This window comes from Oncorhynchus gorbuscha, linkage group LG18, assembly GCF_021184085.1.
Source record: "Oncorhynchus gorbuscha isolate QuinsamMale2020 ecotype Even-year linkage group LG18, OgorEven_v1.0, whole genome shotgun sequence".
NCBI classification, from domain to species: Eukaryota; Metazoa; Chordata; class Actinopteri; order Salmoniformes; family Salmonidae; genus Oncorhynchus; species Oncorhynchus gorbuscha.
Genome location: NC_060190.1, coordinates 9,554,616 through 9,579,185, shown reverse-complemented (window position 1 = coordinate 9,579,185; position 24,570 = coordinate 9,554,616). Strand labels below are relative to the sequence as shown.

At 42.5% G+C, this 24,570-nt stretch overlaps 1 protein-coding gene across 2 annotated transcripts in view; it reads right to left on the bottom strand.

Annotated features, from left to right (window-relative positions):
• col17a1a (collagen, type XVII, alpha 1a) overlaps positions 1-11,666 on the bottom strand; it is a 29,143-nt gene extending 17,477 nt beyond the window's left edge. Inside the window, exons 1-11 of one of the 2 annotated variants that reach the window (XM_046312818.1) lie at positions 11,484-11,666; positions 7,475-7,536; positions 7,096-7,146; positions 4,241-5,002; positions 3,331-3,378; positions 3,170-3,223; positions 2,948-2,998; positions 2,502-2,645; positions 2,145-2,288; positions 1,571-1,642; positions 102-176 (exon numbers count right to left, since the gene is read on the bottom strand). In XM_046312818.1, the coding sequence (XP_046168774.1) occupies positions 102-176; positions 1,571-1,642; positions 2,145-2,288; positions 2,502-2,645; positions 2,948-2,998; positions 3,170-3,223; positions 3,331-3,378; positions 4,241-5,002; positions 7,096-7,146; positions 7,475-7,526 (1,453 nt within the window). In that variant the 5' untranslated portion in view covers positions 7,527-7,536; positions 11,484-11,666. The remainder of the gene's footprint in view (positions 1-101; positions 177-1,570; positions 1,643-2,144; positions 2,289-2,501; positions 2,646-2,947; positions 2,999-3,169; positions 3,224-3,330; positions 3,379-4,240; positions 5,003-7,095; positions 7,147-7,474; positions 7,537-11,483) is intronic. The other variant, XM_046312819.1, reaches the window with a different exon arrangement.
• Positions 11,667-24,570: the final 12,904 nt, after the last annotated feature.

Genomic DNA, 24,570 nt, shown 5'->3' with positions numbered 1-24,570 from the left:
AACATGATTGAAACACGTGTGAAATATAACTCCCACAATGAACATGGGCATTATTCTCTTGATTCAAGGGGATTTCTGAACACTCAACACTCCATTCATACCTGTTTGTGCGTTGACTCCATTAGCTGTTAGGATGCCGCCAGTGGTGGAGGCCAGGTTATTCTGCATACCATGAACTAGAGTAGGACAAAGGATATTCAATACACTACTACTACTGAAAGTATCGGATTGGTGTCGACATGGGCTAGAGGGAGTTTCTATAGACCAGCAGGGATGGTCAAAAATGTCAAAATACTATAAAGATCAATGTATCAAGATTTTGAAATATATTTAATTAAAATGCATGTATTTTGTATTTTAAAATATAAAAATATGTTTGCAAAGTAAACGGCCCAAATAGCAACACTTTCACTTGCTATGACTGTAATATGTTGTTGTTTATCTACGTTAGCTGAATACACTGACTCACTCTGGAAAAGAGTGTCTGCTAAATGACCAACATGTCAATTATGTGAACATACTGGGTATTATTATTGGCCTTGTTCCGGGGTAGAGCTCATTAGAATACTACTCAGCATGCTTTGCAATTGTACATTTGCACATATACATATACGTATATTTAATTAATTTAGCAGACGCTCTTATGACACCATAGTGCAATCAGACTTCTGATACCAATTCAGGGTGTACGGGGGCCACACAATTGTGAACCGATATAAAAAATGGCAGTGAGGGGAAAAGTACTCAATTGTCATGCTTGAAGTAAAGATACCTTCATGGAAAATGACTCAAATAAAAGTGAAAGTCACCCAGTAAAATACTACTAAAAGTATTTGGTTTTACATATACTTAAGTATCAAAAGTAAATGGAATTGCTCAAATATACTTAAGTACTTAAGTATCAAAAATAAAAGTATAAATCATTTCAAATTCCTTATATTAAGCAAACATTTAAAATATATATTTTTATTGGCGGATAGCCAGGGGCACACTCCAACACTCAGACATATGAAGAATTTGTGTTTAGTGAGTCCGCCAGATCAGAGGCAGTAGGGATGACCAGGGATGTTCACTTGATAAGTGTGTGAATTTAACAATTTTCCTGTCAAAATGTAACGAGTACTTTTGGGTGTCAGGGAAATGAGTGGAGTAAAAGGTTCTTCATTTTCTTTTTACCAAAAATATTAAAAGTAAAATAAGGTACAGATACCCCCCAAAATGACATAAGAGTACTTTAAAGTATTTGAGTACTTGAGTACTTTACACCACTGAAAATGGTATAGAAAAGTATTTTGTATTTTAAAAATACCAATTACCGCTCTCGAAAGTATCTTATCACAAAATACATTGGGGTGAAGTTAAGCCCAGTGTAATACAAACGACTAAATACTCAGAAATAATTTAAATACATATTTCAAATACATGTAATACAAATACTGCCCGTCTCTGCATAGCAGTCACTTACTTTCAAATCTGTGAAGGGAAGAGAACAAGTGAATACTTTGGGAGAAAGGAAAGATTATTGGGATGCATTGATAGAGAGACGATAGATGTTGAGGGAGATGTTTACCAGTGCTAGAGGCAGAGAGTCCAGAGTTCATGGATGTAGAGCTGAGGGCCAGGTTGTTCTGAAGCCCTGTGGCTGTAGAAATATTGATAAACACCCACATCGATTGAGTCACACCCACAGTAAAATATACAGTATTCATTGACGATGAGAAAATTAGGAGACATTTTCTTTTTTTTAACTTTCTTGTGATTTTTATGTTGCATACAAATCTAGTTCATTTTAATTATGTCCTTTTAATCTCTTGGATTAAACCTGTTCATTTATATAAATATCTATATATATAATAATATATATAATATAATAATATATAATATATGCCATTTAGCAGACGCTTTTATCCAAAGCGACTTACAGTCATGTGTGCATACATTCTACGTATGGGTGGTCCCGGGAATCGAACCCACTACCCTGGCGTTACAAGCGCCATGCTCTACCAACTGAGCTACAGAGGACCACTATCTTTGTTGATGGCGTGAAGGATTAAATTCAGATGACATTTCTGTTGGCACTATTATCACTCAGTATCATGCCATTCTTGTTAGAGTAATTATGACTGTATATTTCTATTGCTGACCTGTGAGTGTGATAGGTGAGTGTTGGAGGGTGGAGGTGGGGGACCGGTTGATGGCGTTGCTGTGGTAATCATAGCCTCCAGCCGTGGGGCCTGACCACACGTAGGAAGGCATTCCTGAGTCTAGGGTGGCACTGTCGTACTGGCCTGGGAGAGAGAGAAAGAGTTAACTGGTTTTATGTATGTTTGTGTACGTTTATTTAACCTTTATGTAACCTTGATTAACAGGTGAGTCAGTTAACAACGTATTCTGGACATTAATGCATCAGTGATTATTTATGCACTTTCTTACTTGTGTAATTACTACTTATGTACCTATTTACCTAGTTTTATCACGATTATATTGGTGAGGGTGTGTACCTGACTGGGAGCTGTTTGGCATGGTTCTGGTCTCTACGCTGGCCTTCCTGGGAATAGGGAGGGTGCTGGTGGGGGAGCGAGGGGGGCTGATGCTGCTGGAGCGACTTCCCTTCAGCAGCCGCTTCACGTCATCCAGCTCCGTCCCTAAGGGCCACGGGGGAACAGACTAGGGTGTCATCTAATGTCACTTAGGAAATGTGCAGACTTTTCAAATGTTTCAAAAAATAATAAAGACACATTTTTATCAAACTGTATTTATCTTCCATATACAGCTTATCTTCAAGCAGCCACATTCCATTTCCTTTAGACGTTTTCTGACTGAGTCATATCGTCTCCCTATTTGTTGAAGTCAAACTAATATCATCTTGGTCCACGTGTATTTTCCAGGGCAGATCGGGTGAGTCATAGGTTAGTGATAAGAGCCCGCGTGGTATTAGGCAACTCACATCTTTTAGCAGTGGGAGAGGCACTCTGTAGTCTGCATCTGATCTCACTCTCTGGAACAGGACAGAAAAGTATAGAATAGATGAGAATAGAGTAGTGTAGTGCAATCAGATGTGTTCTATATTAATCAAATGCAGCCTCTTAAAACTGCAAAAAAAAACAACAAGTGCATTCTGCAGTAGTGTATGGTCTGATTGATGGTGCTTTGAGCTAACAGCTAGTACCCCTGCTGTGGCTCCGCCCTCTGGTGGGTTTACTGGCAACTGCACTTTCTGCAGCTGAAACAATCAATTATCAAAAATCAATTATGTCATTTTTCATATCCACCTTTATTAAACATAGGAATTAAAAACATTTTGAAGTTATATTTAAGATTGATAGTTACCATATTCTCTCCTTGTGTATTCCGGAGATGAGTTTCCACTGGATCTTCCTGAATACACAGGATAAAAAACACCACTATTGATTACTTTTCCTTCGTCATGTCATGACTGAAGTCATACTTCAACTTCTTAATGATATTCTTAATAACATTATTATTGATATCTGCACCTGTACTAAAGAGCATTAGAGGACCTTAGGTAGGGCCCGTAGTTTCCTGACCACATGACATGACCAAGAAATGATTGCGCTCCCTCCCTCAGACGTTGCATGCATGAACCAATGGTTACGTGCCACGTCATCGACTGTGTCATGAACCGACAGATTGCTGTAACATATGATGTGGCTAGCTAATACCTAAAATACCTATCCAGGCATTGTAAGATCTGGCAGGCATCAGCAACACCTGGTCAGAGGAAAGCCCACCGATGTATGATCTTAGGTACCCAGAGGTTATGTGGTCAGGAAAATAAATCCTAGCCCTGGATATAAGGCTACGTTCATAACCAAGTGGGAAGGTGGTATTTACCACATATGACTGGGAAAGGTCCACTTGAACGCCCCTCCAATGGGTAATTACTAGTAAGAACCTCAACTATTATCCCTGAGCTTCGACTTCTCCCACATGCTGACCTCTGACATCTACTAAGGAAATTACCTTGATAACAGCATTTTCAGCAGTTAAATGCAACAACAAAACATTATTTTTTTTGAACACTATAATTAGTTTACAAACACATATAGCTCTACGTTTAGATTATGGTTGACACAGCTAGTTGGCCATTAGCCAATCTGTGTTTCTCAATGAGTTCAAAGAACTGGTATTTACGACTTCACAACAGGTAATTACCACCTTCCCACTTGGTTTTGAACGCAGCATATGAATAGGGTTAACCTTTGACCTTGTCACTGACCTTCGTAGCCCATGGAGCGGGCGATCATGGTGCTGGTCATGCTCTTTCTCTCCGTGGGGGTGGGAGAGTAGCTGAGTCCAGAGGATGTAGACCCCTGTGCCCCACCCCTCTTCACGCTCCCTGAACCCGCCCCCACCATGGAGCTGTAGTTGGACCTGGTAACCGTGGAAACGGTCACAGAGCCCAAGCCGCCGGCTGACATTTTGGCACTAGAAGAATCCCCTCCTCCGATTCCGGCACCAGAACTAGAGGCAAAACCAGAACTAGAACCAGAACTGGAACCAGTGACAAAACTGTCTCCTCCTACTCCTGCTCCTGCACCTTTGGAACTAGATACAAAACCAGAGCTGGAACCAGTGACAAAACCGCCTCCTCCTGCTCCTGTTCCTTTGGAACTAGAACCACCAGAACTGGAACCAGTGAAAAAACTGGAACTGGAGCTAGACATAAGACCCCCTCCAGAAACGGAAAGAGAGCCACTGGTCTTGCTCGCCCCGAACGATGCCCCCGAAGCCCCTAAAGACCGAAAAGCTGCGCCAGAGGCCCCTGAAGCACCGGAGGATAAAGAGGGGGACTCTGTAGTGGTAATGGTGGTTGATTTGCTGACGGATCCCCCGCCGTACCCAGACTTAGCTCCACCCACAGACCCGGCTGCAGCAGAGGACACTAGCACTGAGCTACTGCCTCCTGTGATGGCTCTACTGGTAGACTCTCCTCCTCCAGTAGAGAGCAGCCCGCTCCTCGAAGAGAGACCACCTGAGGCTAGAAGAGGAAAGGAGAAAAATAATGATTAGGACTTATACAGAGCTTAGAGAAAGTGACTTTTTCTTATACAGTAGCCTGACGTATAACAATGTAGCCAGGGGGGTCATGCACCCCCAAAATCTGAGGGGGCACAAAGGACCTGAGGATAGCTGGGGGGGTATGGAAGGTAACATTTTTCAAACGCTTGAAACAGTTTTTTCCTGAAATCTTGCGCCATTATCATTATGCTTAGTTATATGTAAAAAATATGTATATTTTTCTGCATATCTAAGCATACCTCCTGCCTGGTGTGTTTTTTTCTCTGCTGAAATATAGGTAAAAGATAGAAAGGAATGTGAGTCTTATTCAGTACATTTTGTTACTGTTTGCTTTTCTAAAGTCTACAAACTTTTCCAGCAGGCATGCCAGCTAGGATAGTTAGACAAGCTAGCTACTCTACCTTGATTGGTAGCCTGAAATTGCTTCATGGTGGCTAGTTACAAGGTTGGGAGATTGGGAACCTATCTGGGCCAGCTAAAGCCAACTTTATAAAATTGCTAAGTGGCTAGTAATATTACAGGGAATTAACAAACAATCACCAAAAAAGTATATATACATTTTTTTCAATATTTTTATATGGGACACATCTCTGGGGGCACTTACCCCTGTGCCCCCTATGGGCATGACACCACTGAATGTAGCTTAGCTGTCGATATATCTACAGAATCCTATAAGTAATGGATTATATACCAGTGACTATAGGAGTTCTATAGGAGCATTCTTTCGTTGGAAGAGTTTAGGCTGTGATTGACAGTACAAGAAAAACGGTCTTTTACAGGATTCTACAGTCCAAATGAGCAGGTGTTAAAACCTGTCACACTGTGCCAAAAAAAGAAAAATACCAGAGATGTTTTTTTTGGATATATATTATTTTTTAAATCTAGAATTTTGTCTGAGCATGTCTTGAACATGTTATGGAATAACTACTGCTGCTGCTACCACTGCTCTGAGAGATGACCTTCCTCTCCACAACTGAAACTCCACGAGAACTGCTGGAGGACACGCTCTTCTGGTTGGAGACGACAGAGTTAGTGATTCCCTCTTGTGGAGAAATGAGGGACAGTCAGAGACCAATGCTGAGGACATGGATCCTGTTCAGTGGTGGTTAAAGAACCCAAATATCATACTCGAGTGAAAAGTAAAGATACCTTAATAGAAAATGAGTCAAGTAAAAGTGAAAGTCACCCAGTAAAATACTACTTGAGTAAAAGTCTAAAAGTATTTGGTTTTAAATATACTTAAGTATCAAAAGTAAAATAATAAATCATTTCAAATTCCTTTTATTAAGCAAGCCAGACAGAACCATTTTCTTGTTTTTAAAATGTACGGATAGCCAGGGACACACTCCAACACTCAGACAACATTTGCAAATGAAGTATGTGTGTTTAGTGATTCTGCCAGATAAAAGGCAGTAGGGATGACCAGGGATGTTCTCTTGATAAGGGTGTGAATTTAACAATTTTCCTGTCCTGCTAATTATTCAAAATGTAACAAATACTTTTGGGTGTCAGGTAAAATGTAAGGAGTAAAAAGTACATTATTTTCTTTAGGAATGTAGTCAAGTAAAAGTAAACGTTGTCAAAACTATAAATAGTAAATTAAAGTACAAATACCCCCAAAAAATACTTAAGTAGTACTTTCAAGTATTTTTACTTAAGTACTTTACACCACTGGTCCTTTCTGAATACTTTAGAAATCCTCCTTTTTTTCTCCTTTAGGTAAGCACAGATCTATGAGTGATTGGATAGGTGTAAGCAAGGTTACCACCCATTTACCTCACCAATCTACTATTCAGATCTGTGATTACATCAAGGAAGTTAGGACGTAAGGATGCATTTCTGAAGTAATCGAACAAGGCCCCAGACTGCTGAAAATTATAATGAATAATCTTCACTACCAATAATGATAGTATAAAAAACATTTTTTAAATTAATTATAGAAACTCAACGTTCGGATGGACAGAGGATAAATTCACATTTATGGGATATTATATTCACAGGTACATGTAGTGTGTATAAATTATGAAAACCTTCAGAAAGGACACAACTCACTTGGCGGCAGTGATGTCAACCGGGTTGTTGTGGTTACTGTTTCTTTGACGACTATAAAAAAAAAGATATATTGACAATTCATAAATAGGTTTCATGTTAAAATGTGTTCCTGGCCAATACACTTGTAATAATCTATTTGAAGAGTACCAGGTTCAATATAATGGTACACTGTAATAATGTGTTGTGGTTTATAGGTGATATACATTTGGTCATTGAGAACGACTACAAAAAGACAAATCTGTATTTGTGTGTGTCATTCCAAACCTTCAGTCTGTATCAAAATCAAAACATGCTTCAGAACAAGCTTATTCGAACAAAGCCAAAAAACCAAGGCAAAATAAAACATGTATTTTCTCTAGAATATTCAGTGACCTCTTACCCTTGCCACCGGCACCAGCATTTACAATCTTGGTTGTCGTTAGATTGTCCATCCCATGTTAACTGTTTCAAAACAGAACATGTATTTATTTTTACATAATTTATCACACTGGTGCATGCAGAAAAATCTAAGGAAGGCACTGTATGGAAATATCTAACTAACTAACAGGACTTCAAACGATATAGATTTGTCAGAATTTGTATTTTTTATGGCATTTTTCCATATTTCCGTATTTCTCCATATTTGGCATTATGTACTACTAGTAATCGTTCTCTCTCTTTTTTATTTCTCTCTCTCTCTGTTTCTCTCTCTCTCACGCTCACACGCTCTCTCTCTCTCTGCTGTAAACATTCCAAAGTCCCCTGATTGAGAATGTGTTGTTGATTTAAGTGGAGACCCTAGCCTTGGGCAAGCCAAGCCTGTATATTGTCTTCACCTGATAAATGAGAGCTCTTTTCATAGGGAGCAGTGATTTACTGGCGGTGCCTATAGATTTTCCTGTGAAACTGAAAGGGACTCGGACCGAAATCAGATGTGGGTTTTGAAATCATTTACAAGTTAAGTTCACTATACCACTGATACAAGATTTCAGTGATGGCCAAAGGCTCCTGTCTAATGACATAATGTGACATAACATGACATAACATAACATAGCATAACACAGCATAGCATAACATGATTTAACATGTGATCTGACGCAGCAGCATCTCTTTGACGCGTCGTTTCAACAGCATTGACTGATGGATGTAGTGTGGACAGGTTCTACAGCAGAACCATGGTCAGCGTCAGGATTTAGCCTCCACTAGGAAGAATAAAAATGTACACATACACTGGCCCCAAATGGATGCTAATGGATAGAAATATTGGGGGAAATACTGTGTATAACGTGAGCTCATCTTCTTATTCAAGAACAAAAATGTAATCCTCTCTCTAACACGTCAGTGTTATTTATTGTGGACGCTAACATGAACAAGGCCAGACCTGTGTGGATTCCTTATTGGCTGCCTCAAATTTCTCATCATCCACATAAGCCTGAACTTACAATTTACATGTAGATTTTTTTTTAAATGGATGACTTGAATCATTTGAGCACATACTTGAATACTGAATTATAAGTGATATTATGATGTATTATAAATACTGAATAGGCCACTACTTGAATCACTGTCATTCAGAAATTAATATAAACTATTGAATATGAAATATGACCACTTGTAAAGTAATTCATGCTTTATAGCTACTCCCACATGGTACACAAAGGTGTCATGTTACATATAGTGGGGCAAAAAAGTATTTAGTCAGCCACCAATTGTGCAAGTTCTCCCACTTAAAAAGATGAGAGGCCTGTAATTTTCATCATAGGTACACTTCAACTATGACAGACTAAATGAGAAGACAAAAATCCAGAAAATCACATTGTAGGATTTTTTATGAATTTATTTGCAAATTATGGTGGAAAATAAGTATTTGGTCACCTACAAAAAAGCAAGATTTCTGGCTCTCACAGACCTGTAACTTCGTATTTAAGAGGCTCCTCTGTCCTCCACTCGTTACCTGTATTAATGGCACCTGTTTGAACTTGTTATCCGTATAAAAGACACCTGTTCACAACCTCAAACAGTCACACTCCAAACTCCACTATGGCCAAGACCAAAGAGCTGTCAAAGGACACCAGAAATAAAATTGTAGACCTGCACCAGGCTGGGAAGACTGAATCTACAATAGGTAAGTAGCTTGGTTTGAAGAAATCAACTGTGGGAGCAATTATTAGGAAATGGAAGATATACAAGACCACTGATAATCTTCCTCGATCTGGGGCTCCACGCAAGATCTCACCCCGTGGGGTCAAGATGATCACAAGAACAGTGAGCAAAAATCCCAGAACCACACGGGGGGACCTAGTGAATGACCTGCAGAGAGCTGGGACCAAAGTAACAAAGCCTACCATCAGTAGCACTATGGCGCCAGGGACTCAAATCCTGCAGTGCCAGACGTGTCCCCCTGCTTAACCTGTTATGGCTGCATCCCTTTGCTCTCAATTTCTGCCTGAAGACATACCCTAATCTAACTGCCTGTAGCTCAGCCCCAGAGGCAAGGATATGCATATTCTTGGTATAATTTGAATGGAAACATTCTGAAGTTTGTGGAAATGTTAATTGAATGTAGGAGAATATAACACAGTAGATCTGGTGGAAGAAAAGAGAAAGAGCATACATTTTCTGTGTTTTATTGTTGTAGAATCATCTTTCACATGTACTGGAATAGCCACACAGTCAGATAGGATGCTGGAGATCATTTTGATGGATAACACAAGAGGGCAACTGTAGGTGTGCAAAGTTTCAGACTGATAACTTCAGGAATGGGTGAGCTACATGACATTTAGCATGAAGTCACCCAGGTGTCCCACACAAGTTGCCCAAATGTACCCAAGTGGCCGAATTGGTGAAATGACCTATAACTATATACAGCAGTGCAAATAACTATATACAACATATCAGAAAAGCAATTCTAACACACACACACAAGAAATGAATGTTTAAAAAAATATTAGAAAATAAATATTAAAGCCAGTACATGTCCAGGCCCGTCTGAAGTTTGCTAGAGAGCAATTGGATGATCCAGAAGAAGATTGGGAGAATGTCATATGGTCAGATGAAACCAAAATATAACTTTTTGGTAAAAACTCAACTCGTCGTGTTTGGAGGACAAAGAATGCTGAGTTGCATCCAAAGAACACCATGCCTGCTGTGAAGCATGGGGGTGGAAACAGCATGCTTTGGGGCTGTTTTTCTGCAAAGGGACCAGGACGACTGATCTGTGTCAAGGAAAGAATGAATGGGGCCATGTATTGTGAGATTTTGAGTGAAAACCTCTTTCCATCAGCAAGGGCATTGAAGATGAAACGTTGGGTCTTTCAGCATGGCAATGATCTCAAACACACCGCCCGGGCAACGAAGGAGTGGGTTCGTAAGAAGCATTTCAAGGTCCTGGAGTGGCCTAGCCAGTCTCCAGATCTCAACCCCATAGAAAATCTTTGGAGGGAGTTGAAAGTCCGTGTTGCCCAACAAAGAGTATATAACAAAGTATTGAGATAAACATTTGTTATTGACCAAATACTTATTTTCCACCATAATTTGCAAATAAATTCATTTAAAAATGCTACAATGTGATTTTCTGGATTTTTTTTCTCATTTTGTCTGTCATAGTTGAAGTGTACCTATGATGAAAATTATAGGCCTCTCTCATCTTTTTAAGTGGGAGAACTTGCACAATTGGTGGCTGACTAAATACTTTTTTGCCCCACTGTATCTATACGAATAGATACAGATCAAATCGTCACTATGTGGTGGTAATGACCGTCAAACATAGTTCAATTACTTGTCTTTTGCCCTCAAGAAAAGCGGAGGAAGACGCTGAGGTTGAGAGAAGGACGTATCAGTTGCCACAGGCTGTGTGTACATGTGTCTCACACCTGTGTATCACCCCTTCAGTTACAGGCTATTTTCAACACTCTCCCTTCCACAGCCACATTGTGTTGAGAGGAGACCTCTTACAGCTGCAGATGTATCTGTTTATCTCTTTGATGTATATGAAAAAAACACTGGCATACTAAGCACTGAATCCATCACAGTCTTGATATGGTGCGATATAATACAATACTACCTAATTGGCACATTGGATTTAGGATTGCAATTAAATGAGGAAATTATAATTAAGGGTAGACATAATTACCGGAGGGCATAATTTGGCAACAATTAGGCATAATATCTCAAAGGGCTTAACTATGCAGACAGCAACACAATTATGCAATCGGCTCTTGAATTTGGAGGGATGAACATGTGAATGTGATCCAAAACAGTAAATTAGCATTCCTCCCCAAAATGTGTAAGGAATGTGTTATTGGGTCTACACAGGTGAGACATAAACAGGGGATAGATTAATACTGCCTCTATTTGGATTGTAAAACAATTTGGATTGTAAAAAAAATATATAAAAAATAAATGCCTACCTCAGCCCGTTTCCCAAAGATGATCTTCCTCTCCTCTCTCCTCTATTTTGATGGCACCAGCGATCCTATGTGCTTCTGCAGTATCTCCAGGTGCGTTATGGATACGGTCCGCGGTGTTCATGCGCTGTATGTGCCTGGCCCGTTTATGTATGTGTCTTTTCTGACTCATTGCTTCTACCGTACCAACATGTTGGAACAAAACAGCTGGAACGGTGCTGTAACTTCAGCCGGTGACAGACTCTGCGTTTGGATAGGGAGTGTGATGCCCTGGGGAAAGAAAAGTAGATGGGTGGATGAAATACTGTAAATGATTTGATAAAATATGGATGGATTTGCGTAATTATTGATTTTTTTTCTAAATAAGAGACAGGCTATTATAGTCCATTTGGGATATTTGCATTTTCTGTAGCAAGGAAGTAGCATATTACATTGCTGCATTTTGCTCTGCATGGCCTATTATGCAGTTGATTTTGAACTTAAAGGGGAAAAATACAATTAAAACATACCTAGATAATTCTGAACATTAACATGGAGAGAGGAAAATAACTTATTTCTTTTAAATCTGTTTTATTACATAGTCTACTCATAAGTCCATGTGCAAAGCCTAGGCTACTGTGATGGGGTGTTTTTGTCATGTTTTGTCATTTATTATCTTGTCTTGTCCCTGTGCTTCCCATTCTATTCGTTTCCCTCTGCTGGTCTTATTAGGTTCTTTCCCTCTTTCTATCCCTCTCTCTCCCCCTCCCTCTCTCACTCTCTCGCGCTCTCTTCTCTCTATCGTTCCGTTCCTGCTCCCAGCTGTTCCTATTCCCCTAATCAATCATTTAGTCTTCCCACACCTGTTCCCGATCCTTTCCCCTGATTAGAGTCCCTATTTCTTCCTTTGTGTTCCGTTCCTGTCCTGTCGGTTCCTTGTCTAGAATTCACCGTGCTGTGTTTGTATATCGCCCTGTCGTGTCGTGTTTTCCTCAGATGCTGCGTGGTGAGCAGGTGTCTGAGTCTGTCTGGTTCAAGTGCCTTCCCGAGGCAACCTGCTGTTCACCTGCTGTTCAAGATCGAGTCTCCAGTTTGTCCTCGTCATTTCGAGTGAAAGTTGTGTTTTTTGTTTGTATTTACTTTACTGGATTAAAGACTCTGTTTTCGCCAAGTCGCTTTTGGGTCCTCTTTCACCTGCATGACAGAAGGAACCGACCAAGGAATGGACCCAGCGACTTCAGACGCTCGTTACACTGCCGTCAAGATCCAAGGAGCCATGCTCGGCAGACACGAGCAGGAATTGTCTGCTGCTCGCCATGCCGTGGAGAACCTGGCCGCTCAGGTTTCCGACCTCTCTGGACAGTTCCAGAGTCTACGTCTCGTGCCACCTGTTACTTCCTGGCCTGCCGAGCCTCCAGAACCTAGGGTTAATAACCCACCTTGCTACTCCGGGCAGCCCACTGAGTGCCGCTCCTTTCTCACGCAGTGTGAGATTGTGTTCTCTCTCCAACCCAACACATACTCTAGAGAGAGAGCTCGGGTTGCTTACGTCATTTCACTCCTTACTGGCCGGGCTCGAGAATGGGGCACAGCTATCTGGGAGGCAAGGGCTGATTGCTCTAACAAGTTCCAGAACTTTAAAGAGGAGATGATTCGGGTTTTTGACCGTTCAGTTTTTGGTAGGGAGGCTTCTAGGGCCCTGGCTTCCTTATGCCAAGGTGAACGGTCCATAACGGATTATTCTATTGAGTTTCGCACTCTTGCTGCCTCTAGTGAGTGGAACGAGCCGGCGCTGCTCGCTCGTTTTCTGGAGGGACTCCACGCAGTGGTTAAGGATGAGATTCTCTCCCGGGAGGTTCCTTCAGATGTGGACTCTTTGATTGCTCTCGCCATCCGCATAGAACGACGGGTAGATCTTCGTCACCGGGCTCGTGGAAGAGAGCTCGCATCAACGGTGTTTCCCTGCTCCGCATCGCAACCATCTCCCTCCTCTGGCTCAGAGTCTGAGCCCATGCAGCTGGGAGGGATTCGCATCTCGACTAAGGAGAGGGAACGGAGGATCACCAACCGCCTGTGCCTCTATTGCGGAGTTGCTGGACATTTTGTTAATTCATGTCCAGTAAAGCCAGAGCTCATCTGTAAGCGGAGGGCTACAGGTGAGCGCAACTACTCAAGTCTCTCCATCAAGATCCTGTACTACTTTGTCGGTCCATCTACGCTGGACCGGTTCGGGTGCTACATGTAGTGCCTTGATAGACTCTGGGGCTGAGGGTTGTTTCATGGACGAAGCATGGGTTCGGAAACATGACATTCCTTTCAGAGAGTTAGAGAAGCCTACGCCCATGTTCGCCTTAGATGGTAGTCATCTTCCCAGTATCAGATTTGAGACACTACCTTTAACCCTCACAGTATCTGGTAACCACAGTGAGACTATTTCTTTTTTGATTTTTCGTTCACCGTTTACACCTGTTGTTTTGGGTCATCCCTGGCTAGTATGTCATAATCCTTCAATTAATTGGTCTAGTAATTCTATCCTATCCTGGAACGTTTCTTGTCATGTGAAGTGTTTAATGTCTGCCATCCCTCCCGTTTCTTCTGTCCCTACTTCTCAGGAGGAACCTGGCGATTTGACAGGAGTGCCGGAGGAATATCATGATCTGCGCACGGTCTTCAGTCGGTCCCGAGCCAACTCCCTTCCTCCTCACCGGTCGTATGATTGTAGTATTGATCTCCTTCCGGGGACCACTCCTCCTCGGGGTAGACTATACTCTCTGTCGGCTCCCGAACGTAAGGCTCTCGAGGATTATTTGTCTGTGTCTCTTGACGCCGGTACCATAGTGCCTTCTTCCTCTCCGGCCGGGGCGGGGTTCTTTTTTGTTAAGAAGAAGGACGGTACTCTGCGCCCTGCGTGGATTATCGAGGGCTGAATGACATAACGGTTAAGAATCGTTATCCGCTTCCCCTTATGTCATCAGCCTTCGAGATTCTGCAGGGAGCCAGGTGCTTTACTAAGTTGGACCTTCGTAACGCTTACCATCTCGTGCGCATCAGAGAGGGGGACGAGTGGAAAACGGCGTTTAACACTCCGTTAGGGCATTTTGAGTACCGGGTTCTGCCGTTTGGTCTCGCCAATGCGCCAGCTGTTTTTCAGGCATTAGTTAATGATGTTCTGAGAGACATGCTGAACATCTTTGTTTTTGTCTATCTTGACGATATCCTGATTTTTTCTCCGTCACTCGAGATTCATGTTCAGCACGTTCGACGTGTTCTACAGCGCCTTTTAGAGAATTGTCTCTACGTAAAGTCTGAGAAGTGCTCTTTTCATGTCTCCTCCGTTACTTTTCTCGGTTCCGTTATTTCCGCTGAAGGCATTCAGATGGATTCCGCTAAGGTCCAAGCTGTCAGTGATTGGCCCGTTCCAAGGTCACGTGTCGAGTTGCAGCGCTTTTTAGGTTTCGCTAATTTCTATCGGCGTTTCATTCGTAATTTCGGTCAAGTTGCTGCCCCTCTCACAGCTCTTACTTCTGTCAAGACGTGTTTTAAGTGGTCCGGTTCCGCCCAGGAGCTTTTGATCTTCTAAAAGAACGTTTTACGTCCGCTCCTATCCTCGTTACTCCTGACGTCACTAGACAATTCATTGTCGAGGTTGACGCTTCAGAGGTAGGCGTGGGAGCCATTCTATCCCAGCGCTTCCAGTCTGACGATAAGGTTCATCCTTGCGCTTATTTTTCTCATCGCCTGTCGCCATCTGAGCGCAACTATGATGTGGGTAACCGTGAACTGCTCGCCATCCGCTTAGCCCTAGGCGAATGGCGACAGTGGTTGGAGGGGGCGACCGTTCCTTTTGTCGTTTGGACAGACCATAAGAACCTTGAGTACATCCGTTCTGCCAAACGACTTAATGCCCGTCAAGCTCGTTGGGCGTTGTTTTTCGCTCGTTTCGAGTTTGTGATTTCTTACCGTCCGGGTAGCAAGAACACCAAGCCTGATGCCTTATCCCGTCTGTTTAGTTCTTCTGTGGCTTCTACTGATCCCGAGGGGATTCTTCCTTATGGGCGTGTTGTCGGGTTAACAGTCTGGGGAATTGAAAGACAGGTTAAGCAAGCACTCACGCACACTGCGTCGCCGCGCGCTTGTCCTAGTAACCTCCTTTTCGTTCCTGTTTCCACTCGTCTGGCTGTTCTTCAGTGGGCTCACTCTGCCAAGTTAGCTGGTCATCCCGGTGTTCGAGGCACTCTTGCGTCTATTCGCCAGCGCTTTTGGTGGCCGACTCAGGAGCGTGACACGCGCCGTTTCGTGGCTGCTTGTTCGGACTGCGCGCAGACTAAGTCGGGTAACTCTCCTCCTGCCGGTCGTCTCAGACCGCTCCCCATTCCTTCTCGACCATGGTCTCACATCGCCCTAGACTTCATTACCGGTCTGCCTTTGTCTGCGGGGAAGACTGTGATTCTTACGGTTGTCGATAGGTTCTCTAAGGCGGCACATTTCATTCCCTCGCTAAACTTCCTTCCGCTAAGGAGACGGCACAAATCATTATCGAGAATGTATTCAGAATTCATGGCCTCCCGTTAGACGCCGTTTCAGACAGAGGCCCGCAATTCACGTCACAGTTTTGGAGGGAGTTCTGTCGTTTGATTGGTGCGTCCGTCAGTCTCTCTTCCGGGTTTCATCCCCAGTCTAACGGTCAAGCAGAGAGGGCCAATCAGACGATTGGTCGCATACTACGCAGCCTTTCTTTCAGAAACCCTGCGTCTTGGGCAGAACAGCTCCCCTGGGCAGAATACGCTCACAATTCGCTTCCTTCGTCTGCTACCGGGTTATCTCCGTTTCAGAGTAGTCTGGGTTACCAGCCTCCTCTGTTCTCATCCCAGCTTGCCGAGTCCAGCGTTCCTCCGCTCAAGCGTTTGTCCAACGTTGTGAGCGCACCTGGAGGAGGGTGAGGTCTGCACTTTGCCGTTACAGGGCACAGACTGTGAGAGCCGCCAATAAACGCAGGATTAAGAGTCCAAGGTATTGTTGCGGCCAGAGAGTGTGGCTTTCCACTCGCAACCTTCCTCTTACGACAGCTTCTCGTAAGTTGACTCCGCGGTTCATTGGTCCGTTCCGTGTCTCCCAGGTCGTCAATCCTGTCGCTGTGCGACTGCTTCTTCCGCGACATCTTCGTCGCGTCCATCCTGTCTTCCATGTCTCCTGTGTCAAGCCCTTTCTTCGCACCCCCGTTCGTCTTCCCTCCCTCCCCCCCTCCCGTCCTTGTCGAGAGCGCACCTATTTACAAGGTACATAAGATCATGGACATGCGTTCTCGGGGACGGGGTCACCAATACTTAGTGGATTGGGAGGGTTACGGTCCTGAGGAGAGGAGTTGGGTTCCGTCTCGGGACGTGCTGGACCGTTCACTCATTGATGATTTCCTCCGTTGCCGCCAGGATTCCTCCTCGAGTGCGCCAGGAGGCGCTCGGTGAGTGGGGGGTACTGTCATGTTTTGTCATTTATTATCTTGTCTTGTCCCTGTGCTTCCCATTCTATTCGTTTCCCTCTGCTGGTCTTATTAGGTTCTTTCCCTCTTTCTATCCCTCTCTCTCCCCCTCCCTCTCTCACTCTCTCGCTCTCTCTTCTCTCTATCGTTCCGTTCCTGCTCCCAGCTGTTCCTATTCCCCTAATCAATCATTTAGTCTTCCCACACCTGTTCCCGATCCTTTCCCCTGATTAGAGTCCCTATTTCTTCCTTTGTGTTCCGTTCCTGTCCTGTCGGTTCCTTGTCTAGAATTCACCGTGCTGTGTTTGTATATCGCCCTGTCGTGTCGTGTTTTCCTCAGATGCTGCGTGGTGAGCAGGTGTCTGAGTCTGTCTGGTTCAAGTGCCTTCCCGAGGCAACCTGCTGTTCACCTGCTGTTCAAGATCGAGTCTCCAGTTTGTCCTCGTCATTTCGAGTGAAAGTTGTGTTTTTTGTTTGTATTTACTTTACTGGATTAAAGACTCTGTTTTCGCCAAGTCGCTTTTGGGTCCTCTTTCACCTGCATGACAGTTTTATTTTTAGTTGCGTGGGAATCATAAAGTAGCATCAAATTCCACACTGTGTATCCAAATGGCCATTTTTTATTTTTTTCGGTTGGGCAGTGAATGGTACATAACTTCCTTGCTCGTCATCAGGCTATCTATCATGTAATCACACAAGTTAACTAAAGGGAAAGCTTCTGAATATAAGACACAGTTGAGGGGATATATTTGCACGGATGAGTTTATTGACATGCTTGAATCTAGGAGTGTCAGTGAGGCCTGTTGTTTAAGTGTATTACATCCACGTGGTGTCAGACTCCCACCTGAACCAGGAATGCACTACGGCCTCTATTTATATCCAGTGTAGCTGAGAAAAATAAATAAATATTTGCACTGTTTTCCCTCGTCAAGCATCCGGATCTTACAGTGATTAGACAAAAATCTATATTTAAAGATTGGAGTGATTTGAGAATCTACAGTGAAATTATTTTAATAAGACCATGTACACAACCACATGTTTTTTCTCCTGAAGTTTAGGCTGTTGTTTTTGGCTGTGCAGGAATTACTGACAAAAAGGCATTTGTCTTTTCCTAACTACATTTGTCTTTTCCTAACGTTTCCTAAACGTCTGAGAGCAAGACATTTATGTCAATACAGCCATTTCCACGATGTTTAAAACCGCTAAAGCTGTCTGACTCCGACCCTGTTTCTGCAACCCACTTATCTCTCAAGTTGTTCGATTCCCAGAAGACTCATTTGTTCGATTCCCAGAAGACTCATTTGTTCGATTCTCAGAAGACTCATTTGTTCGATTCTCAGAAGACTCATTTGTTGTTTAGCCAAGTCTTTCTAAGAATTGTGTAAGATTTTGTACTTTTGATGGAGTTGAAATCGCTCAACCAGACAGTGTCGTTGTCTGAACAAGTCTGAGTGAGACGTCCTGTGAAATGGGTTGTCAAATTCTTTAGTGACAGATAAGCGTCCATTTTTGATCATTCAACACTCATGGAGTTCTCTGGACAATAAAAAATATATACAGTGGCCTCAAAAAATGTATTTCCTTTTTTTCTACATTCTTTGCAATCCCATCTAGACCTATATGTTACTCCTCTTTCCTGACTCTAACAACAAAAACTGGTTGGTAGGTTGGTGTAACGATGTCCGCTGAGAGTCGGGAAGCAAGTTCAGGGAGTGAATACATTTAGTAAATAAACGAACATGCACAAAACAAGAAACACGGACAGCGCACCGACATGACACAGACACAGAAACAATAACGCCTGGGGAAGGGAGACATAACTAGGGCAGGTAATCAGAGAGGCGATGGAGTCCAGGTGAGTGTCAATAAGCGCTGGTGCGCGTGACGATGGTGACAGGTAATCATCAGCAGTCTAGTGACCTGGAGGCCAGAGAGGGAGTATATGTGACAGTTGGACGCCTGGCAGAGTTGTTTTGACCTGTTCGCCTGCTTGGTCTAAACGGAGCTGTCACTTCAGCACCCGTAATGTGAAGATTTACTATGTCTTAACTTATAGCCCAGGCCAAGCGTGAAATTAGTGACGGTATTAAAAATCCCAAACTCTTAACCTAAAGGCAAAGACAAATCAGACAGGCACGTTCGAGTCTAGGCAGGCATGGACTGTGGATTTCAACCCACTCCTTGCTGCTATTACATTATAGAGAGAGGATAAAGAGTGTCTCTGTCTGTATCCCAAATGGCAGACTATTCCCTACAGTTCACTACTTTTGACCAGGGTTGTGGTCAGGCGTAGTGCACAATGTCGGGAATCGGGTGCCATTTTGGATGTAAATATAAAAAGAGTATAGATATGTAGTTGAATACTAGCTTTAAACATGGGAGTGGTTGTAACGGTTTGGTTACCCAACAGAAAAAGACATATAGTACATGAATTCTGAGACATGCCACAATGTTTTCAACCGTCTCCCATCATCTCTCTGGCAGTCGTAATTAGTTGTTAAGAAAACTACCGAGGTGCTAAACAGGTGACAGTTATAAGCCCTCTGCAAATCTGGGGGCTGCTAAGGTTGCGTGAAGTATGGTGACAAGGTGCCAACATCACTCAGTGGTATTACTTTGGCTGGCAATGGTGATCTCCAAACACTGCATTTCTAGCCAGGAAAAAGACATTGCTTTAGGTAATCTTATGAATCCCTTGGCATTAGTCAAATAATACCTAATGTTGATTTAGTGCATATGCCAGTGTCTAAAGATATTCCTTCACAAACAAACAGTGGGTTGTAGCCTATGAATCACATATGACTCTCTCTTGGCATAGACAAGACAGAAACTATGTTCCTCTGGTTGCTTCTGAAGACATGTGGTTGTAAACAATGTTTGGGAAAAGACTGAGAGATACTACATATTGTACCTACATGTTGCGTGTATCTTAAGAAATGCATGCAGCTTCGTGCTAGGTCCTCATCGTACTTGTAATCCTTGTTTTAAAAAACAAACAAACAGTAGAATATAATAGTTAGTCCTGCGAGAAGGAAATGATTTACACAAAACATTTTTCATGTACTTTGTGGCTCAATCCAAGCTATTCGGTATGTAACCGATTGTGTGTGCATGAAGGTAACGTAAGGGGTTACATATTCTGATGACTTCTTTGATGAATCACGGATTTGAATAGCGTCGAATACTATATGCCTTACGACTATATGTCTTAGTAGGACTGCCATGAATCTCCTCCCACAATGCACTATGGTTAGTCATTTGGCCTCTGGGTGATGTTGAAACTAGTTCCCACTGAACACCTGTCCTGTACAGTGCCCTAAGTCCTATAACATTAATTTGGCTATATCTTTTTATTTATTTTATTTATATAAAGCATCTTTTACCATTTACAAGATAAATATGTGTTTTCAGATTAGGCCTCGGTAGTTACAGACTGAAGCAACACTTACTCTTAGTCCATTTTTGTTCTGCAGTGCCTCAAGATAAGACTGATTGGTTGAGTCACGCCTTGTCACAAATTGGGTACAAGATCCTGAAAACCACAATGCACCACAGACAGGGATTTACAGTTGTGTCATTGAGCAGCAGCAGGCAGCTTACCTGTGAGATCCCCTAGTATCTTACCGTGTAGTCATTGTGAGATTAGCCTAAATGTTACAACCTCCACAGACACACAAGCATGCATGGTGAACTTTATAGCATGTCCCTGAGGAGCAGATAGGCCTATCTCTACTAACCTAACTACACTGAGTGTACAAAACATTAGGAACACCTTCCTAACATTGAGTGGCACCCACTTTCCCTCAGAACAGCCTACATTTGTCAGAGCATGAACTCTACAAGGTGTCGAAAGTGTTCCACATGAATGCTGGCCCATGTTGACTCCAATGCCTCCCACAGTTGTGTCAAGTTGGCTTGATGTCCTTGGGTGGTTGGACCATTATTCATACACACTCAACTGATGAGAGTGAAAAACCCAGCAGCGTTGCAGTTCTTGGCACAAACAGGTGAGCCTGGCACCTACTACCATACCCCGTTCAAAGGCACTTAAATAGTTTGTCTTGCCCATTCACTCTCTGAAAGGCACACAAAAACAATCCACGTCTTAATTGTCTCAAGTCTTTAAAATCCTTCTTTAAGCTGTCTCATCCCCTTCACCTACACTGATTGAAGGGGATTTAACAAGTGACATCAATAAGGAATCATAGCTTTCACCTCAGTTCAACTGGTCAGTCTATGTCATGGAAAGAGCAGGTGTTCCTAATGTTTTGTACACTCAGTGTATACAGTACCAGTCAAAAGTTTGGACACAGTTGCTCATTCAAGGGTTTTTCTTTATTTTGACTATTTTCTACATTGTAGAATAATAGTGAAGACATCATAACTATGAAATAATACATATGGAATCATGTAGTAACCAAAAAAGTGTTAAACAAATTAAAATATATTTTATATTTGACATTCATCAAAGTAGCCACCCTTTGCCTTGATGACAACTTTGCACACTTTTGGCATTCTCTCAACCAGCTTTATGAGGAAGTCACCTGGAATGCATTTCAATTAACAGGTGTGCCTTGTTAAAAGTTCATATGTGGAATTTCTTTCCTTCTTAATGCATTTGAGCCAATCAGATGTGTTGTGACAAGGTAGGGGTGGTATACAGAAGATATCCCTATTTGATAAAAGACCAAGTCCATATTATGGTAAGAACAGATCAAATAGGCAGAGAAATGACATTCCATCAATACTTTAAGACATAAAGGTCAGTCAATATGGAAAATTTCAAGAACTTTGAAAGTTTTTTCAAGTGCAGTCGCAAAAACCATCAAGCGCTGTGATGAAACTGGCTTTCATGAGGACCACCACAGGAAAGGAAGACCCAGAGTTACCTCTGCTGCAGTGTAAAAGTTCATTAGAGTTACCAGCCTCAGAAATTGCAGCCCAAATAAATTATTCACAGATTTCAAGTAACAGACACATCGAATTGCTGCAAAGAAATCACTACTAAAGGACACCAATAATAAGAAGAAACTTGCTTGGGCCAAGAAACACGAGCAATGGATATTAGACCAGTGGAAATCTGTCTTTTGGCCTGATGAGTCCAAATTTGATGTAGTTTGTGCTTAGTGGGACTATCATTTGTTTTTCAACTGGACAATTACCCAAAACACACCTCCAGGCTGTGTAAGGGCTATTTGACCAAGAAGGAGAGCGATGGAGTGCTGCATCAGATGACCTGGCCTCTACAATCACCCGACCTCAACCCAATTGAGATGGTTTCGGAGGAGTTGGACCGCAGAGTGCAGCAAGCAAGTGGACAAAGGAAAAGCAGCCAACAAGTGCTAAGTATATGTGGGAACTCCTTGTCAGGACCCGGTTACGAACCCGGGTCTCCGGAGTGAGAAACAGTCACTTAACCAACTGAGCCACGAATAAGATGAGGCAGACACAGCAGTACTTGAGACGGTGTATTTAATGAAGTAAAAAGTGAAGTTCTTCAGGAAAACATGTAACTCCACAACCTCAAAAGGAATTCCACAAGAACAAAGGTAATCCTCCAAGACAAAAAGGTAAATCCACAAGGTGGAAGGTATAGGACAAAAAGCCTCAAAAGATACTCAAAGACAAACAAACAAGAACAAAAAACAGAATTCCACAAGAGAGTCCACCGGGATCAACAAGAGTTCACAGAGTACTAGGGCTGGGTGCTAACATACAAACACAGAGCAAAGGACTGAGTAAAACAAAGGATTTAAATACAATCAGGGGAAACGAGGCACAGGTGCAAATAATAATGGGGATCAAGGGAAAACAAAAGGTCAAAAGGCACAATGGGGGCATCTAGTGACCAAAAACCGGAACAACCCTGGCCAAATCCTGACACTCCTTCAAGACTTTTGGAAAAGCATTCCAGGTGAAGCTGGTTGAGAGAATGCCAAGAGTGTGCAAAGCTGTCATTAAGGAAAAGTGTGGCAACTTTAAAAATTATTTAAAAAAATTTGGGTCACTACATGATTCCATGTGTTTTATTTCATAGTTTTCATGTCCTCACTATTATTCTACAACGTAGAAAATAGTATAAATAAAGAAGAACCCTTGAATGAGTAAGTTTGTCCAAACATTTGACTGGTACTGTAAGTCTGTGCTACTAAACCACAGTTTTGGGACATATTTCTGCGAAAACGAAGAGACTATATCAAATGGGGAAATTACAAGGAATATGCCAGGGGGTTTCGACTTGTGATGCTGAGGCTTGCATGGCATGGTATTTCATTCATGTGATGGAATTCTGAAGGGTATAAATCTCATGAGGTTGACAGAGGTACATATGACTCACTTATGACCTGACCCTGTTTATTGCAATTTTGACATTTTAGTCATTTGGCAGAGTGGGATCCATTCCGGGACGTGTTAGGGAAGGAGTTTTGGTGGAGCTTTCTCTCTCTCTCTCTCTTTCTTCCAGTAAGAATAATAAAATATTGAGTACAATACATTTTTCAATCAACAATCACATAGCTGCTTTTATGCAACTTTATACTTCATACAATAGTGATGCAAAATTGAATGAATATAATAACATATGAATCAGTTGCATTAACAATAGAAAGTAGTCATAATTCATAATAATATAATCTACAATTAAGTAAATGTATCATTTTCACTTCTCACTAGGCCTATTTATTAAGTGATGAACACTATGTAGAACCCTTCTTGTCTTCCAAGGAACCCTTCTTGCCTTCCAAATAATCATCAAAGAACCCTTTCTTCCAAAAACTGTTCTTAGTGCAAAGGATTCTGAAAAAATATCATACAAATTCAGACAGTGGAGAAAACGTATTTCAGCCCTGATTGTGGCACAGGCTTCAATCCAATTGGATATCAAAGACACACATGGGGTCCCATACAGGGGACAATAGATATCATTGCAGTCTGTGAAATACTGTATGTTTGAAGTACACATGAGGACTCACAGGATAGAGACCATTTAGATGCAGTGATTAAAGAAGGCTATATACACTATGTATACAAAAGTGTGTGGACACAAATTAGTGGCTATTTCAGCCACACTCGTTGCTGACAAGTGTATCAAATCGAGCAGACAGCCATGCAATCTCTGTAGACAAACATTGGCAGAGAATGGCCTTACTGAAGAGCTCAGTGACTTTCAACCTGGCACCGTCATAGGATGACACCGCTCCAACAAGTCAGCTCATCAAATTTCTGCCCTGCTAGAGCTGCCCCGGTCAACTGTGCTGTTATTGTGAAGTGGAAACGTCTAGGAGCAGGTAGGCCACACAAGTTCACAACTCAGGACCCCCGAGTGCTGAAGCACCTAGCTTGTAAAAATGGTCTGTCCTCAGTTGCAACACTCACTACCAAGTTCCAAATTCCCTTTGGATTTTTTGGATTTAACTAGGCATGTCAGTTAAGACCAAATTCTTATTGACAATGACAGCCTACCCCGGCCAAACCCGGACGACACTGGGCCAATTGTGCACCACCCTATGGGACTCCCAATCCCAGCCAGTTGTGATACAGCCTGGATTCAAACCAGGGTGTCTGTAGTGATGCCTCTAGCACTGAGATGCAGCGCCTTAGACTGCTGCGCCTCTCGGGAGTCCCAAATGTCAGCAC